At 36.5% G+C, this 17,675-nt stretch overlaps 2 protein-coding genes and 1 long non-coding RNA gene across 4 annotated transcripts; all 3 read left to right on the forward strand.

Moving 5' to 3' along the window:
- Positions 1 to 226: 226 nt before the first annotated feature.
- On the forward strand, positions 227 to 1,966 carry LOC113272748. The gene is made up of 2 exons (XM_026522546.1): positions 227 to 804; positions 931 to 1,966. The coding sequence occupies exons 1-2, from the start codon at positions 227 to 229 to the stop codon at positions 1,964 to 1,966; spliced, it is 1,614 nt and encodes a 537-aa protein (XP_026378331.1).
- A 2,869-nt stretch (positions 1,967 to 4,835) lies between these two features.
- Positions 4,836 to 10,084, forward strand: LOC113276031 (protein NRT1/ PTR FAMILY 2.13-like). Its single transcript, XM_026525624.1, has 4 exons — positions 4,836 to 5,396; positions 5,490 to 5,707; positions 8,315 to 8,892; positions 9,036 to 10,084. Exons 1-4 carry the CDS (start codon positions 5,159 to 5,161, stop codon positions 9,919 to 9,921), a joined length of 1,920 nt encoding a protein of 639 aa, XP_026381409.1. The 5' UTR covers positions 4,836 to 5,158; the 3' UTR covers positions 9,922 to 10,084.
- Positions 10,085 to 12,915: 2,831 nt separating this feature from the next.
- LOC113274032 lies at positions 12,916 to 16,403 on the forward strand. 2 transcript variants are annotated; one of them, XR_003322720.1, is made up of 6 exons: positions 12,916 to 12,999; positions 13,921 to 14,005; positions 14,129 to 14,431; positions 14,795 to 15,102; positions 15,336 to 15,512; positions 16,133 to 16,403. It is a non-coding gene; the product is annotated as an uncharacterized LOC113274032 (long non-coding RNA). The 2 variants fall into 2 exon arrangements; XR_003322719.1 differs by having other exon boundaries at positions 14,795 to 15,512.
- Positions 16,404 to 17,675: the final 1,272 nt, after the last annotated feature.

Raw genomic sequence — 17,675 nt, forward strand, 5'->3', positions numbered from 1 at the left:
GACTTGCAAATGAAAGAAGAGCTACATTGGTGCTATAAAGGTTAATGGTATTATGACTTATGATGAGAAGGAGATTAAAGAAGGTATTGTGCAATTTTTCCAATCAAAATTTCAAACTCAAGCAGCCAAGAAAGTTTCTATGGATTTCATGGTTTTCAATCAAGTGTCTGAATAACAAAATAATTGGTTGGAGAGTGAAATTACTGAAGATGAATGCATTACTGCAATGAAAAGATTAGGCCAATCAAAGGCTTCAGGGCCAGATGGTTTTCCTATAAGTTTTTATGTTCTTGTTTGGGATATCATTAAGCAAGATATGATGTTGGTGATTAAGGAGATGCAACAAAAGAATTTCTTGGACTGGAGGTTAAAAAACATTTTCATAGCCTTAATTCCAAAGAAAGACACAATTGAAGAAATAAAAGACTTAAGACCAATTAGTCTTGTCCATGGAGTTTACAAGATTATCTCTAAGATACTTACAGACAGATTCAAAATCATTTTACCTGATATTATTTCTTCTCAGCAAACTGCATTTTTGAGGAAAAGGCAAATTCTGGATGGAGTTCTTGTTGCTAATGAACTCATTGATTCAAGAATTAGAAGTGGAAGACCTGGAATTCTAGTTAAGGTGGACTTTGAGAAAGCATTTGACCATGTAAATTGGGATTTTCTTGATGAAATCATGGCTAAGATGAATTTTGGAAACAAATGGAGAAGTTGGTTAAAATGCTGTGTGGAATTGGTGAGATTCTCTGTCTTGGTGAATGGTTCCTCTGAAGGCTATTTCAAATCAAAAAAAAGGCATTAGATAGGGAGATCCCCTATCTCCCTTTCTTTTTCTGTTAGTAGGTGAAGCTTTATCCTTCATGATCAAGCAAACTCAAGAAAATGGTTTAATTTCTGGCTTTAAGGTGGTACTGTTGTCAGTCATTTGCAACTTGCTGATGACACTTTAATCTTTCTAGAAGCAGACACTGTCCAAGTTGAAAATATAAGAATTCTTCTCTTATCTTTTGAGAAACTTACAGGCTTAAAAATTAACTTTGCAAAAAGTGAAATTTTTGGTGTTGGACATTCTGGAGATATTACTCAATTTTCTTCTATTCTGGGTTGTTATAATAGTGTTTTTCCAACTACTTATCTGGGATTGCCTTTGAGTGATAAGAGTGGTGGTGTTGAAAAGTGGAAACTGGTTATTGAAAGATTTATCAAATACCTTGCTGGATGGAAAAAAGCAACTCTAAACAGAGCAGGTAAAATTTCTCTTATTAATAGTGTTTTGGCAAGTCTGCCAGTTTACTATATGTCTTTGTTTGTTATGCCAGCTTCTGTGGCTAAAAGGCTTGAACATATCATGAGAAAATTTCTATGGAATGATAACAAAGGTAAGAAGAAAATGAATTTGGTTAAGTGGCCTGCTATTAGTAGAAGAAGAAAATATGGTGGTCTTGGTGTTAAAAACTTAAAAAAAATGAATAAGGCTCTTCTTACTAAGTGGCTGTGGAGATTTGCAACTGAAGATAATGTTTTATGGAAAGATAGCATTGCTGAGAAATATGAAATTGAACAGCTGGGTTGGATAACAAAAACTCCAAAAATGACTTATGGCAGATGTCTATGGAAAGGAATTATGAAGTGCAGTACAATTTTTAAAAGTCATATAAAATTCAAAGTTAACTCTGGTAGTAAAACCAGATTTTGGAGGGATAAATGGATTTTTGATTCTCCTCTATGCACTAAGTTTCCTAACCTTTTTGCAATCTCTAGAACTAAAGATTTAACAGTGGCAGATGTTTTTGATGTCAGTGCAGATGATTGGAATTTACTTTTACCAAGAAGAATGTCACCTGATGCTAGATTGGAACTCTCAAGTCTGCAAAATAGTTTGCAAGGCTTTGTGCTTAACTTAATGCTTCAGATGAAATTTTATGGAACACTACCAGTAAAGGTCAATTCTCAGTAAACACAACATGTGATACTCTTGCCAATGATGATTTTGATCCAGCACACCAACACATTTTTCAGTTCATTTGGGGACAAAATGTTCCACCAAAAATCTGCTTCTTTCTTTGGACTTTAGCCCATAATAGTTTGCTAACCAGAGATATGCTTAGGAGAAGGAGAATTGAAGTCACTCCAACATATTTATTCTGCAATCATCATGAAACAGTCAAACATGTTTTTCTACATTGCAGCTTTGCAGGCACCATTTGAAATCATTTGAAAGAGAAGATGAAATGGAATTTCACAATGCCAGATGACCTTTTCACCATGCTGCTCTCTTGGGGTAATTCTTAGCTCCATGCTCAACAACTTCAAATATGGCACATGATACCTATTGCTATTATATGATGCATTTGGAAAGAAAGGAACGCAAGAGCCTTTCAGAGCAAGGAAAGCAATGTGATTGCTGTTCAAAATAGAATCAAGTACACTTTATTTACTTGGTGCTTAGGGTTCAAGAATTTTGAAGATAAAAGTTTCAAAGATGTAATGTCTAGTTGGCCTAGGATGTACTTTGATTGAAGAGGTTTTTATTTTCCTTTTCGATCTCCTCTTTCTCTTTTCTCTATTCTCTTTCACTCTTTTATTCTCTGAGGGTGGTACAAACCTTTTGTACCCTCTCCTTTTTGATCAATGAATTCATCTTTACCGATCAAAAAATAAATAAATAAGTTACGTACTTTTTTACCCATTTTGAACTTTTATTCTTTTCTGATTTTATTGATTGATCCACGCTCGAAATATTCACATATAGGAACAACCATGTCACCGTCCCGGGAAGACATCATCCCAACTTATTACGTCAAATAACATTATCATTAACTTTCGTCCACATTCTATGGTGCATATAGTTTCCCCCCCTATTTGATGTGGTCACTATTATTGATACAACTTGGATCGAGGTAACACGGCTCTTAGCATAACTAAGTAAACACCTACAATCCATTTGTAAAGAAGAAAACGATTCAAAGTATATATCGTCCCTTGTGAGATTCCTTAATTATACAAACGCAAAATCTGCCAACAGTCATTTTCATGATCACCCTGTGAACAAATTGTCGTTCAACTTATTGGTTTTTGTTTTGGAAAGAAGATTGTTCAACTTGGAGACAGCCCAAAATCTAAAACCTGAATTTGATACAACAACTAAGAACTGAAGGAGCTAGGGTCAGTCAAAGACTCGAGGAATTGCAGAAAGTTGCCTAAGCATCAGACAATGTTGTAATATCTAAAATAACCAAGAATGGAATTACAAAAGGTCGTATGAAAAGCAAACTTTTCCGTAAACTTATACACGTATAACGACTGCCCAGGAGTTTTAAGAACCAAGACTATACTTTACTATACAATGCATTTGGATGTCTTAAGTCCTACAGCTCCCCCTAAATCATAACCATCATAGTATCCTGCTGTCAGCTGCTGTAAACAAGAATATAACTGGTACCAAACATCAGGATAGCAACGAGATAAATGCTTAACAAACAAGAGGAAATCATTACTATAAGAGAATTTTAAGAAACTGCCACACTTTCATTATCCGGTTTAATAAAGTGCCACCGTTTTTTTCAATATTAATTAAATGCCACAACCGTTAGCTTTTCCGTCAGGACCCACACTCTTGGCTTTTTCTGTTGACTCGGTCAAAAGAATCTGTTACGATTTACATATTTACCCTTGAAAACATACTAATCACGGGTTCACATCTTTATCACCGGCAAACAAAAACAGAAAAGAAAAACTGTCTTCCTCTCTTCCTCTCTTCCAGTGCTGCTGCCCGTATAGGTTCTCCATGGATGAATTTAGAAGATTGTGAGTGTTAAGAGGGGAAAATTGTTTGAGTGATGAATTAAGGAGACAAATTTGGTGATTGGGTTTAATTAAGATTTCTATTGTTGTTTCACTTTGATTGATGAAATTGGTGATTGCTTTTAGGGTTCTTAAATCGGAAGGAAGAAAATCCAGGGTTAGGTAATCGTTGGTGGTCATGGTAAGCTCTCAATTGGATATTTGCTAACATGAATGATATTTGTTAATTGGTAATTATTGTTATAGTCAGATTTTGATTTAGGGGAAATTAGTCATGTACAGACGTGAATGTTAAGAAATGATCGGTTCAAAACTATAGTACATACTCGGATTTCGCGCAACAATCTCATGAACCATTGCTTATTAATTCTTTGTATGGATTTTTTTTTCTATCTATTTCATCTTTCTTCATTAGGATTGTTTGTTGATTGATAAAAACAGTAGCAGTTGACACCCCTTCATTATCAGAAACACGCTTGGAAGGTATTCGATAGAATTCCCAAGCCAGTTCGCTTTGTTCACCAACTTCAACTCCAACTATTTGCAGGGAGAAACAAGACCCGAATCTGTTTATCCTAGCTTGGTGATTCCAGTGGGTTTGATCAATTGAATTACAATAATTTTTTGGTTTTTTTTTTAATTTAATTTTTTTTGCAACAAGATAAACAGCAGCAGTGAATTGAGGAATGATTCAAAACTGAGTCACCATCACAACTCGGTCCTAACACTGAGTCACCATCACAACTCGGTCCTAGTAAGAATATTTTGGGGGTTTAATTGTCTTTTAACAGGGTAGATTAACTGCCAGGTGTGCACTAATGGTCGTTAGCCGTTTTTTTCAAAAAAACGGGACGAAAAAGTCAAATGAATGGCATTTTATTAATTTTGAAAAAAACAGTGGCACTTTCTTAAACATGAAATTAAAAGTGTGGTACTTTATTAAAATCCCCTTACTATAATAACGTTACAGTCAACATGGTCAAGAGAGATATCACGTGTCAAAGATTGGTACGAGCAGTCGGTAGATATTGGTTACGCTTCACAAATATGCATGGCCGATGAATTCCAAATGGTACTACACCCAAAGGCCCCATAATTTGTTTGTCCCTATAGTAACAGTCTACTGCGCCTGCGGTCTCTAATATCTTAGCCATTCACGTCATTTTAACTCTCTTTCTCTTAACATATCTTCCTACACGCCATACACACCTTATGTATAGGTGTGCCAGCTGGTTTTGTCATTTTGATTATACTCGCCATAGATCATTACCACCGTGAGAGAATTCCTTCTAAAGTAGTGCTTGCTGATAAGATAGATAGATAGATAGAGAGAGAAAGGGAAACCATGGTGGTAGCCAAAAAGACCACCACCACCAGATCAAACACGAATAATTCATCTTTCTTGTTTAGCTCTATGATGAAATGCTTCTCCTTTTCTTCCTCTTCACCATCTTCAACCAAAAGATCAGATGAAGATTGTCATGATGACGATGTTCCTGGTAAAAACAGACTCCAGCTAACGGATGGAGATCATGTTAAATCTACAAAACATGGAGGATGGAAGTCCATGCCTTACATTTTAGGTCTCTCTCTCTCTCTGTCATCTTTCTAGGAGTAGAAGATAAGTTGGTTAAGTAGTCACTTATTGATGGCTAATCATTAATATATTGTTACAGGAAATGAAACGTTTGAAAGATTAGCAACATTTGGGCTGTTAGCAAACTTTATGGTGTACCTACTGAAACAGTTTCATTTGGAGCAAGTGTTTGCTACAAACATCATTAACATATGGTCTGGTACGACAAACTTTGCACCACTCTTTGGTGCATTCATCTCTGATGCTTATCTCGGCAAATTCCGGACTCTTGCTTATGCTTCTCTCGCATCCTTAGTGGTAAGTATTCACATAATAATCCTGAATTTTAAAGTCTTTTTCCGTCATCTTCTTCTCGTCTTTTCTTTGTCTGAATTATAAGACGCTTTTCTTTACGTAGTACGTATATGTTGCTCGAAACCACGATAACAAAATACCGCAGTGCGTAATCGTAAGGCTCGCCTTCTTCCGTTTATTAGTATTTTTTTCTTTTTAGAATCTTTTTTTAACTGTTACCAATCAATGGCTGAGGAATCTCGTGATCTTTTATTTTAAGGCCTATTTAAACTGTATCCCTAGTCCATCGATCAACACTACTCAACCGGAGAAAACCCGGTGAGGAATCCCATGAATCTTTTTTTTTTTTTGGACCAGTGAGATCATACCACTACTTAGATCTACCCATGGAATGTTCTGCGGTTAACTAAGAATATTGGTTGTTTAGTTTTATTATGGTAGGAAAAAGATTTATTATTTGCTTAACTTTTTGAAAAATTATGGCAGAAAAATGCCACGTACGAATAAATTCAGTGATGGTTTGAATAAATGTGAATTTATTAGTAACTAAATACCAAGAGCATTTAAGATGAAGATGACATTACATATGGTAGGGCATCATGCGTTACGTTTAATTACCAAGTGAAATTTTTGGAGACCATACGGTGGTATATTGGCAAGAAAAATCTAACTTGACATTTTTTTTTAAAGAATTGCCAATTTGCCATTTGTATAGGTTGGATGTACAGAAATACGGCATACAAATACCCAACCAGAATTAAAGTTGTTGGAATAAACCTAGGCAGGGGAGTAAAGTTAGGATTTCTATATTTTCTTTTGTGAAGTTTGAGTCATGAAGATGCACCGTATACCATTGATTATTAATTGCTAGTTAGAAATTAGTGTCATGCCAAACTGCCAACGTATATGATCAGTTGTGAAGGTCGTCAGACCATGCATGTGGGGCACCCTCCTATACTGCAGATGCCGTCCGTGATGGGGTTGATTAACCAACTTGTCCCATTCTGCCTACTCTCTAAATGACCAAGTACGCCTGCATGACAATAAACATGATTTTATGTGAACATGCATGATTTTATCTTAGATAATATAATGAAGGGAAATTCATGCACAACTTCAGCATAACACTGGGATAGCCTTTTTATGTTATCCAGTTTGCTGAACTTATAAGTAGCTTAAATAATTATGTTCGTCGAGGGTGATATTTTACGATGAAGGTCATTTCTCCACAAATCGGCATATTCCAAAATGCATCTGTTTGTAAATTTTGTTTATTTTGCCTTTAAGTTTCAAACTTTGAGTGAGATATTTTTGAAGTTTCGAAAGTGATTGATACGTCTGGTATGAAATTCTTGGAAACCTGTTTTGAGGCATACTTATTCATTATCTTATTTAGGATGGTTTTATGAGGAGTGTCTAAAGGTAGTGCAATTACCAATATATCCTTAAACAATATAATTACTAGAAAGCCCTTATCCTCAAAAACCTAAAATCAAAAATCAAAATAACTTTTAAACTTAAACATGTTGGACTCCAATTCAATCAATCAATCAAAGGAAACACGAATCGCAGTGAGCGATCTTGGAGTGCGAAATCCAAATCTCAATTGCTCTTATATGTATTTTAGAATGCATTTGTAACAAATCCATCTTGTTTTTGATTGATTTTATTTTGTTTGATCGATAAAATATGATTTCAAAAACGAAATTAGGGTTTTCAGAAGATCAGTTCGGCTGATATTGGAATATCAATTTTGAGCCGAACCTAGTACATAATTTAGAGAAACACTATGTTCGGCTAATGCGATTTTGCTAGATTTTGTTCGAATCAGCCGAACCTAAATTCGTCAGTTATAGAGTGAAGTTCGGCTGATAACTTGTCAGCCGAACCTATGTTTTTTGAAAATACACCTGGGTTCGGCTAAGAATGATTTTGTTTGAATCAACCGAACCTAAATTCGTGAGTTACAGAGTAAAGTTCGGCTGATAAACTTGTCAGTCGATCCTCCGTGTTTCGAAAATATTCCTAGGTTCGGCTGACAAGTTAACAGCCGAACTGTTCATCTGGTCAGTAGATCTGGGTTTTAAGAATTCAATTTTTTGTTAGATTCAACTTATAAAAAGGACATTAAACCTCCTATAGAAGTCTACCTCTGATTTGAATCACACATTTTGGTCACTTCTAATTACTAAAATCTCCAAACCCAAGTTTTTATTCACTTCTTCTTCTTCCTCTCAAAAATTCCAACTCTCTCACATAAATTTGATTTCTCTACTAATTTAACACTAATAATTTAATTTTTAATCAATCCTTAAAATTCATAATTAATCAAATCTAACCATAATTAACACTAATTATGTAAGGGTAGTTATGTCATTATCAAAAAGGATGGATAAAGGGTGATGTTGTTTTTTATTTGGTAACCCTATTTTGACATTATTTAATATGCCTCAAAAAAATACAGTATGCCTCAAAACAGGTTTCCATTCTTGCGAACCATCTGGCATTTGTTCATTCTCATGCAATAGAATGACTCAAGTCCAAGCCCAATAAACAGATTCATTTTTATTGCTATTTTGCTGATAATACTGTTGGTTTGTTTGTACACAGGGGATGATTTTACTAACATTAACAGCAGTAATACCTGAACTGCATCCTCCAACATGTACAAAAAGTCAGGAGCATGACAACCAATGTATTGCTCCATCAACCAGCCAGCTTGCAGTTCTTTTCATATCACTAGGATTTTTAACAATTGGAGCCGGTGGAATAAGACCATGTAGTTTACCATTTGGTGTTGATCAATTTGATCAAACAACTGATGAAGGCAGAAAAGGAATCAACAGTTTCTTCAATTGGTATTACTTCACATTTACAATCGTCATAATGATCGCTCTTACGCTCGTCGTCTATATACAAGATATTATTAGTTGGTCTGTTGGACTTGGCATTCCTACACTTCTTATGATGTTCTCAATACTTCTGTTCTTCCTGGGTACACGCATTTATGTTTACGTCCCGCCGGGTGGAAGTGTTTTCTCTGGAATTGGTCAAGTGTTTGTTTCTGCTTATAAGAAACGCCGTCTTCAACTTCCTTCTGATGATGTAGAAGTGTTAAAAGAAGTTCTTTATAATCCTGAGTCAAAAGGACTTGCCAATATGAAACTTCATCTCACCAACCAGTACAGGTAATTTGTATATATCATGTGTACCTGGAATTTACATGCATCATGCCATGGCACTTCATTGTGCAGTGTATACTATGTTATACATTCAGTTTTGGTTACCTATAAACTGAGGAATACTTGTTTGTTTGTGTGTTCTTATTCAGAATCTTAAACAAAGCAGCAATAAAAAATGTAGGAGAAGTGAACGAAGGCGGTTCTGTTTCGAATAAATGGAGACTATGTAGTATCCAACAAGTTGAAGAAGCTAAATGTCTTATTAGAATCATACCAATTTGGGCTGCAGGTATAATATGTTTTACCGCAATGGCACAACAAGGAACTTTCACAGTATCACAAGCTTTGAAAATGCAACGGCATTTAGGACCCAAGTTTGAAATCCCAGCTGGTTCACTAGGGGTTATCTCGATGCTTACATTAGGTCTATGGGTTCCGTTCTACGATCGTATATTCGTTCCTGCACTCAGGAAAATAACTAAACAAGAAGACGGACTCACACTTCTTCAAAGGATGGGAATTGGGATGGTTTTTTCCATATTATCAATGATAGCAGCCGGTTTTGTTGAAGAGAAAAGAAGAACGCAAGCAATAACCATTTCTCAATCCCATCAAGTCGAACCCATATCCGTATTCTGGTTAGCACCACAGCTAATCTTGATGGGTTTAGCTGAAGCATTCAATATCATTGGACAAATTGAGTTCTTCAATAGGCAGTTCCCAGAACACATGAGAAGTATTGGAAATTCATTGTTCTTTTGTACTATGGCAGGTGCTAATTACTTTAGCAGTCTAATAGTAAGTATCATTCACAACACTACAGGTAAACAAGGTCAGCCTGATTGGTTATACAACGATATCAATTTCGGGAAGTTAGACTACTTCTACTACCTTATAGCAGGTTTAGGAGTCCTGAATCTTATTTACTTTCTTGTAGTTGCTCGTGGGTATCGTTATAAGGCTACTGTACCATTTCAAACCGAAGATACCGACATTGTTATTGAGTTAAGCTCAACGAAACATGTTGATCCTTAAACCAATAATGTTATATATTGTAACGGTTTATCCCAATTGTAGTACAATTTGAATCAATACATTATATATATATAGGAATTAAGATAGTAATTATTTTGAGTTGTGTATAATGTAGACAAGGATAAATAAGTTGTTCTTCGTATAGTTTTGTTGATGGTGGTTTTTAGGTCAGGGCTAAAAATGTGAAATCCTGTGTTTTAATGTGCTTTCATTTTGTAAAGAAACAAAGCCGTTTAAAAGTGATGAGTGCCCATGCCTCTTTACTTACATATGTATTGAGCAATTCAATATATGTATATAAAATTTATTCAGAATGGTGCATGTAGCAACAATCCCAAATATTCTATAAATTTTATTAATCTCTTGCCTACATTATTCATTAATGTATAGCTTATTTAGTATTTTTCCTATGTTATGTTGCCCGGCTGAACCCTTAATATTGATATGACATGACAATTAGTGTTAACTCACAGCTGAGTAGCATGAATTTCCCGAAGTATCAAGAATAAGGTCTGCATGAAAGTACTCAGTCAGAAGACGAGCTGACTGCTCTCTGAGAATAAAATTAAGAATTTTGTGTCAACACACAGAATTCACCAAATTTGACCAATTTTGCGACAGCTCGCAAAATTCAAATTTTAACCTAATTAATTTGCAAAAATTAGGTTTTGCGCCCTATGCAATATCTCGGACCATATTGGTCGAGACAAAACCTATGTAAGCTAGGAAATTAATCCGCCATGGACTAGTAGGAGAAAAATTCTATCAAAAGTAGAAAACAAGAAATAAAGAGGAACTGCGGCAAGTAAAAGCAGCAGCAAAGGAAGGCGTGGCCACGCCACTTGGCCGACCGATCTGCTCTAGCAGGCGCTGCCCGTGGCCGATCGGCCACACTCCATGTTGCTGTTTGACGGCCCCCTTTCCCATCGATCAATCAAATTGCTTTAAATGCGCCACACTCACTTTTAAATAAAGTTTGAAGTTGGCTGGTCGACACGCCTAAATTCCTTAAGGAATTTAATATAGACTTCCCATGACAGCTTAAAACGATCACGGTCGTACGTTTTGGCCACTCGATTTATCAAGCTTAGCCGCTCCCTAACGCGACCGGACAAGCATCATCAGGCACACCGGCGGTCCCACTAATACTTCGACCAATCGAAGCCCTTCCAACTCGCCAACAGAGCCACTAACCGATTGCCCAATGTTAGATGGCCGCATGACTTGCGAAACCCTAATTTCTGTTAAGCAGCATTACATTACTGACGCAAAACGATCTCGGCCGTCCAACTTCGCCAGCCAAATTGACCGGCCTAGATTCAATTCCGATCGACGGATAAGGCGTGGATACGCGCACCAGCGGCCCGACTATAACACTGGCCGGTCGAATAGTCTATAGCATGCCGCCAACACTAAAAACCGTTGGCCCAAAATGGGTTGGCCACACGGCTTTTAAAACCTAAATTAAATCAACGGCGGCCATTAACTGCCGCAAATCATCTCGGTCGCCCAACTTTGCCAGTTGAATCGCTCAGACTAACTCCTATTCTAGGGGTTCAACAAGATGCGACCATGATCACTGGCCATCTCCCTTCCATAAGGAACAATCGGTCACCCCGCGGCCTGCCCATATGGCTGCTAAACGATGGCCCAAAGATGACTGGCCGCGCTTCTTGTTGGAGTCTTAAATAAATTAGCGGCAACCAATAACTGTTGCAAATCATCTCAGCCATCCAATTTGGCTAGCCAATTTAACCGGTCTAGATTTAACTTGGACCGACCAATAGGATGTCAAAATGGATACCGGCCATCACTCTCCTATAGGGATCGACCGGCCTACCTTTGGCATGCATAAATAGTTCCTAGCAACTTCCTGAAAGTGGTCGGTCATTCTCTTTTTAAGACACTAGGTTCCGCGACCAAACAATACGGTATTTTATGAGTATCGGCTTCATAAATAACTTAGTTATTTAACCTAATAGCGTCACATGCTATTCTTTGCGGCAAGTCTCATGACTTGGCTCGTTACACATGTTTACCCGCCACCTAGCTTGCGCGGGTCTGAATAATTAGGCAAGACTCACACAACAACTTGCCACATATTTTCTATAAAATACTCGAGACATCAAACATGTCACAAACTGGGGGATATTCATCAGGGTATTGGTCTGGCGTTTTACAGCGTGCGGCGTGCAACACGCCATTATGATAAAGTGTCAGGAAAGACGGACAATTAGTGGCAGCAGAGAAGTAGTGGGTGTAAACTGACTCGTCTTCCCTCATAGTAAGACGTGGTTTTCTATATTTTCACACGACCCCACTTCTCCATCACTCAACTACTCCCACTTCCTATGAGATCAGGATGCGTGCAACTATGACTGATATAAATAGGTTTCGACCTATTTTGACCAACGACAACAGTTTTTGTTATCATACACGAGTATCCAGAAAAACACCAAAGAACTCATAGCATGCATCCCGCAGGCGAGTTCCACATTATGATACAAGTCATAAAACAATCACACCTTCAGAGTTAACCATTCTGATCTCAACACCTTCTTCGCTTCCCTCCCTAAGATCAACCCTTCTCCTTCATTTTGTGACCGAAGCAAGACTGGAACAACCATTTCTTGGTTTAGGCCAGGATTGAACAGATTGATCTCTCGAATCTAAAGTATTCCCGTGCAGGGCCACTGTACCATTTTAGGATTTAGCAACCCAGAGTAGCAACAGCACAAGCGCCGTTGTAAAATATCCGTTGCTAATTTCTGTTGCTAATTTGTCGCAAACAGTTGTTGCTAATTTCGCAACGGCGGAATTTCGGTTGCGAATAGCAACCGCTAGATGTTCATGCATGCGAAGCGCGTGTGGGCGGAAACACTTTGACTTGTTTTTACACCCAAGTCAAAGTTTAGTAAAGTCTTCCTTTTTTTATTTTCGCTCTTCAAAGTATTCTAGTGGTCGGGCTTATCTTTCCTTATCCCATTTTTCTATCTCATTTCTCAGCCACAATTTTTTTTTCAGTCTCTCTTTCATTCATTGATCTGAAGAACTTCTTTTCTCCTGAAATCCTACTAGGTAAATAATCTTTGTTCTCTTAATCTGTTTGTTCTTTGTATATCTATCTTGGTTTTTAGGTTTAGGTTTGCTAACCGATTTCAGTTGGAATTTATACTGCAGTTGAAAGCATCGATCTGAGATTTTAGGTCATCTGTGACATTTGAAAGCATCGATCTAATATCATCTTTTTGCTCTAGTTTTATGATTTAGGTTCAATTTTAAGTTAACTTGGTTGTCTGTGAAATTTGGTTTTCAATTTTTTTCGATTTTGAATGGTTCTCACTGACTATGGAACTAAGAAATCAAGATAAGATTTTATTCTCTTCATCTCTTTTTTTTTCTTATAAAAAAAAAAGAAAAAAAACTTATACCCAATCTCAAACTGTCTGCAATTAGGGTTTTCTCAGTTTACTGTCTAATGTAATTTGCTTGGAAAGGTTAACTTACTCTATATATAGTATTGAAATTCTTACTATTTATCAGTCAGCTTCATTGTTTTTGTGTTTGTTAATAGATTTCACTTGTAATACTGCAATTGGAAGCTGGTATTCTAATGACAATGATTGTTCTGCTGATGATAAACTTAAGACCTAGAGTATCGAATTTGTAAAACATTCTCGCTCTCACATGCACTTTTTGTAAAACCCTAGATGCTGCTTTTCTTTTTCGCATACTCAAACATCTCTAAAACCCTAATCATACCCAGTGTTTAGTTTATCATCTGAACCTATAAAGATGTCTAATTTCATCATATATGTTAGTAATTTTTGGTGGGTTTTGCTTTATTTTTCCAGTCTGTACATAAAGTGAGGATATTTTTACAATGTCGTCTTACACACACCCATGTATAATAATATTTGTTTTTATGTTGCGTTGATTTTTGAAGTTAAAGATCTGATTTTGGTTATTGATTTTGGATTCATTTGTGTGATTTTGCAGGGAAATAAACAAACTCATAAATTCGCTTTCACAATCAGTTGTGTGGAAAGAATTGAGAAGTATGGCTAAAGTTGTTTTGAATCAGGTATATCAAGTTTAGCCCCAATGTGTTAGTTTGCTGATTTGGGTGCATGTTCTCTAGTGGTAGCACCACAGATAGGGTTTGAACCTCACTGTTTTGGGTTTTTTTGTGGATTTGTTTTGGTAGAAACAAATAGGGGACTGGAAAATGTTGTGTTGCAGTTGGATTTTATGGATGTAAGAATGTGTTGAGTCCTGGTAGCATTAGGAAATATGGGTGCGTGTTGGATTCGAGTTGCAGGTAAGGAGGGGACATAAAAGAACCTGAAACAAACAACAACAAGGCACCTCTCTCAAGAAACAAGACTGCACGAAAGAGGTTTGTCTAAAGTCCCGAAAGAAGAGATAATTAGTTGCAACAGTCGACTCTTCAGCCTGGCTGGATCTCCATTGCCTTCACTTCAAAATTGCATCTCTTGGTAGTTTCTAGGTAAGCAAGGTTAGTACGAGGTTTATGATTGCATGTGTCTTTTATACATAAAAATACTGAAGATATTCACCAAACAGTATTTGATAATCAAATATTAGAAACCTGGGATTGGTTTGTTGACTAAGAGATTAGGTTTAATAAGTTATTACCATGAGTATGTCAAGGAGTTTTTGGTTAATAAGCTATTAGCATGAGTATATTTTGCGTGCTCTTAATCGAAATCAAACAAAACCATTGGCAAAAGTCAGGATATAGAAATTTCCAATTTTGTGCTAGCTCTACTTATTTTTTGGTTAATAAATTTCATTGTGGTAATCTAGTATATCATAATATTTATGCGTCCGTCTGTGTATGCCAATACAGCTTTTGGGTGACTGTGGCACAACCATTACCTCCTGTGAATTTGACTGTCACTAGTCTTCCAGCAGATGGGTAAGTGTGTACCTTTATCTTTCATATCATTTATAATTTATGTGTTCTTTGCTTGTATTACATAGTAGCTTTAGCTACCGTTTTATAGAACAAACCCAGTGCAGACCATTGGAGAAAACATTTCAACTAACGAGGGTAGATAGAGAATTAGGACATGAAGGAGAGTACGTTGTTCAAGTTGGTTGTCAATTGCGTAATATATGCTTGTATATCGAGGAGTTCCACTGGATTTTATGCAGGTAATTTTGCATTTTCTAAGTTATATTTAATACTGCAAAGTGTGTTATAATGTGAAGTTCTGGATTCATCTTACTCATTTATGGTGCGGTTGGGTTCTTACATAAGAAAATGGAAAGAGCCGTCATTCAAATTTTAAATATAAGCTCGTAGCAAGGCATTTATATATGTTTTCCATCTACTTCTGCCGCCTGTATGATTATGTTTTTGTGTTGTTTTTCATATGAAACTTAAGCGGCGTAGTTGGAGTATGGAAATGTTGATGACTAGTGCTCCAATCACTGTTTCGGCTGGTTGGAGGAGTTATCAGACAACTTCTCAATTACACTCCAGAACATAAGGAGTGTCTTGTGGTGTTTTGGGACCCTTTAGCAACTTCTTTGAAAACCAGCTCATGACAAGTATAATGCAGGTTAATTGTTTGCACTCAACTATGAGTCTGTTTGCACTCTAACCATATATCTCTTATACCTTCTGGAGGTTAATTGTTTTTTTTTTCTTCATCTTTTGTCTATACTAAAGGACAAGGAGAAAGAAGGGGTAAAATTCTTTCTTATTTTAACCAATTATTATTGGAACCCTGAGCTTTGGATGTCTAACATTAAAGTTTGACTGTTCGCAGTTCCCTATAACTGCCATGCGAGAAATTAAAATTCTAAAGAAATTGCATCATAAAAATGAGATTAAGCTTAAAGAGACTGTTACTTCCACTGATAGTGTTCTTCCGGTTTTCATTCTTAATTGCTTTTGTGCAACAGGCTAGATTTTGTATAACCAGGGCCATACAGCTCAATTTCAGTTCACTTATAGTAGAGTGGTGGAAGATAGAGTTCTCTTTGCCATCTCACATGTTCTCTTAAATTTTTGTCTGGATTTGCTTCTACATACATCTCCATTTAGTTCACTTATAGCAGAGTTTGTTGATATTTGCTTTACATGGTTTTGACTTGTCTCTACAGATTATACAAAATCTAGGGTTTAGTATTTTGTTTGTGACCTCAGTACTGAAACATCAAATTGGTTATTATGCAGGTCTTTGGGCTTAAGTCAAAAAGTAGTACTCTGGTGATATTTTAACAGTAGCTGAATCATTTGCTGAGGAAATTGGTTACGCAAGCGGAGTCTCGTGATATTTCTGGTGATATTTTAGTCTTTCTTTCCCTGTTTTTCAGTTGACACAAACTAGGTTACCCATCCATTTATGAACATCAACATAGATCGAATATTGTATGTCAGTCACAAAATTTTAGGTTCTCAACAATACAGTTTAAACTGTGTACGTTTGTATCATTTGAAAAATCCTTTCTTTTATAATATCATGTAGTGGTGATTCTCAACAATACAGTTTTGTATGGCTCATTGTAGTTTGTGTATCACCAATACAGTTTTGTATGGTAACTGTAGCTTCTATATCCGTGTGGATGTTGAATATGGGGAACTGGGTAATTGCAGGGGGGAAATGAATTTTGACTAGGTCAATAAACATAGACTTGACCTCTTACTTTTTTGTAATTGCAAAACATTAGCAACGTCCGAGCTGTGTTGCTAAATTAGAACCAGAACCAATAAATTAGAACCAGAACCAATAGTATGTAGTTCCGGGTAAGGTTATTACTTCATTTAGCAACAGAAACAACAAGTTGTTATTGCGAATAAAAAATATCGCAACGGAATCTGTTGCGAATTGCCAATGCTGACCGAGATTAGCAACAGAGGTAATGGCGTTGCTAAAATTTGCGACACCGTGTTTAGCAACGGCATAAGCCTGTTCGACCCTGTTTAGCAACAACTATGGCAGGTTGCTAATACCTTAAAATGGTGTAGTGGGCATTTGTTTAGGGTTTAGATTCGTTTCTCATCAACACACCTAAATTTACCACTTCCAGGAGAATCAGTTTTTTCTCCAAAACAAGTTTGAAGGAAGATTACTCTTTTGATAATGAGTCGGTTCCCAACACATACAAATGAGAATTTTCTAAACAGTAAAATGAATTATTACAGCTGCCCCATTTAGGCATTAACTATGTTTCTAAATGTTTAATTAAAGGTAATTGGATCCATGATTTAACTGTATCATCACCACTATATTGTTCCTGCGGATCGATAAGGTGCTATTAAAGAGGTACATGTCTAAAGGGAAGAGGGGGCTAGATAAGAGATAAAGTAATTGGAAACCACTATCCGAGCTAACCGTCTATTTTGGTACTTAATGGTCACGATAAAGACTTGTTAGCTTTTGGCTCAATAACTGTGCACTACTCACATAAGTCTCCATTTTGTGGGAGATATTTAGGGTACAGATGATAGTTCCTAGCAGTCTTTACTGTAACCTGGATATAGTCCTTCCGGCAGGACCAAAATAGGTCTCAAAAAGAGTTTCAATAGCACAACTTCATTCTTTTTTTTATGTTCCTTTTTTCATCTTACCTGAATTTGAAGGACCATCAATCAATTCTCGAGCATTTTTATTTTTTTGATCAATTAAGATAAGATAAATTGATCAAAGCAGTATAAAAGATTGGATTTGTACCGCGAAAGAAGGAATCACTCAAAAACAAATCATATTAAGGAGGTT

This window comes from Papaver somniferum, chromosome 4 (assembly GCF_003573695.1).
Source record: "Papaver somniferum cultivar HN1 chromosome 4, ASM357369v1, whole genome shotgun sequence".
Lineage (NCBI taxonomy): Eukaryota > Viridiplantae > Streptophyta > Magnoliopsida > Ranunculales > Papaveraceae > Papaver > Papaver somniferum.

Bases quoted from the DNA above. Each gene is read 5' to 3' on its own strand.
- LOC113272748 (XM_026522546.1), top strand. From the start codon at position 227: ATGAAAAGATTAGGCCAATCAAAGGCTTCAGGGCCAGATGGTTTTCCT. The intron at 805-930 runs GCATTAGATAGG...TACTGTTGTCAG, and splicing joins TATTTCAAATCAAAAAAAAG to TCATTTGCAACTTGCTGATG.
- LOC113276031 (XM_026525624.1), top strand. From the start codon at position 5,159: ATGGTGGTAGCCAAAAAGACCACCACCACCAGATCAAACACGAATAAT. The intron at 5,708-8,314 runs GTAAGTATTCAC...GTTTGTACACAG, and splicing joins CTTCTCTCGCATCCTTAGTG to GGGATGATTTTACTAACATT. The intron at 8,893-9,035 runs GTAATTTGTATA...GTTCTTATTCAG, and splicing joins CATCTCACCAACCAGTACAG to AATCTTAAACAAAGCAGCAA.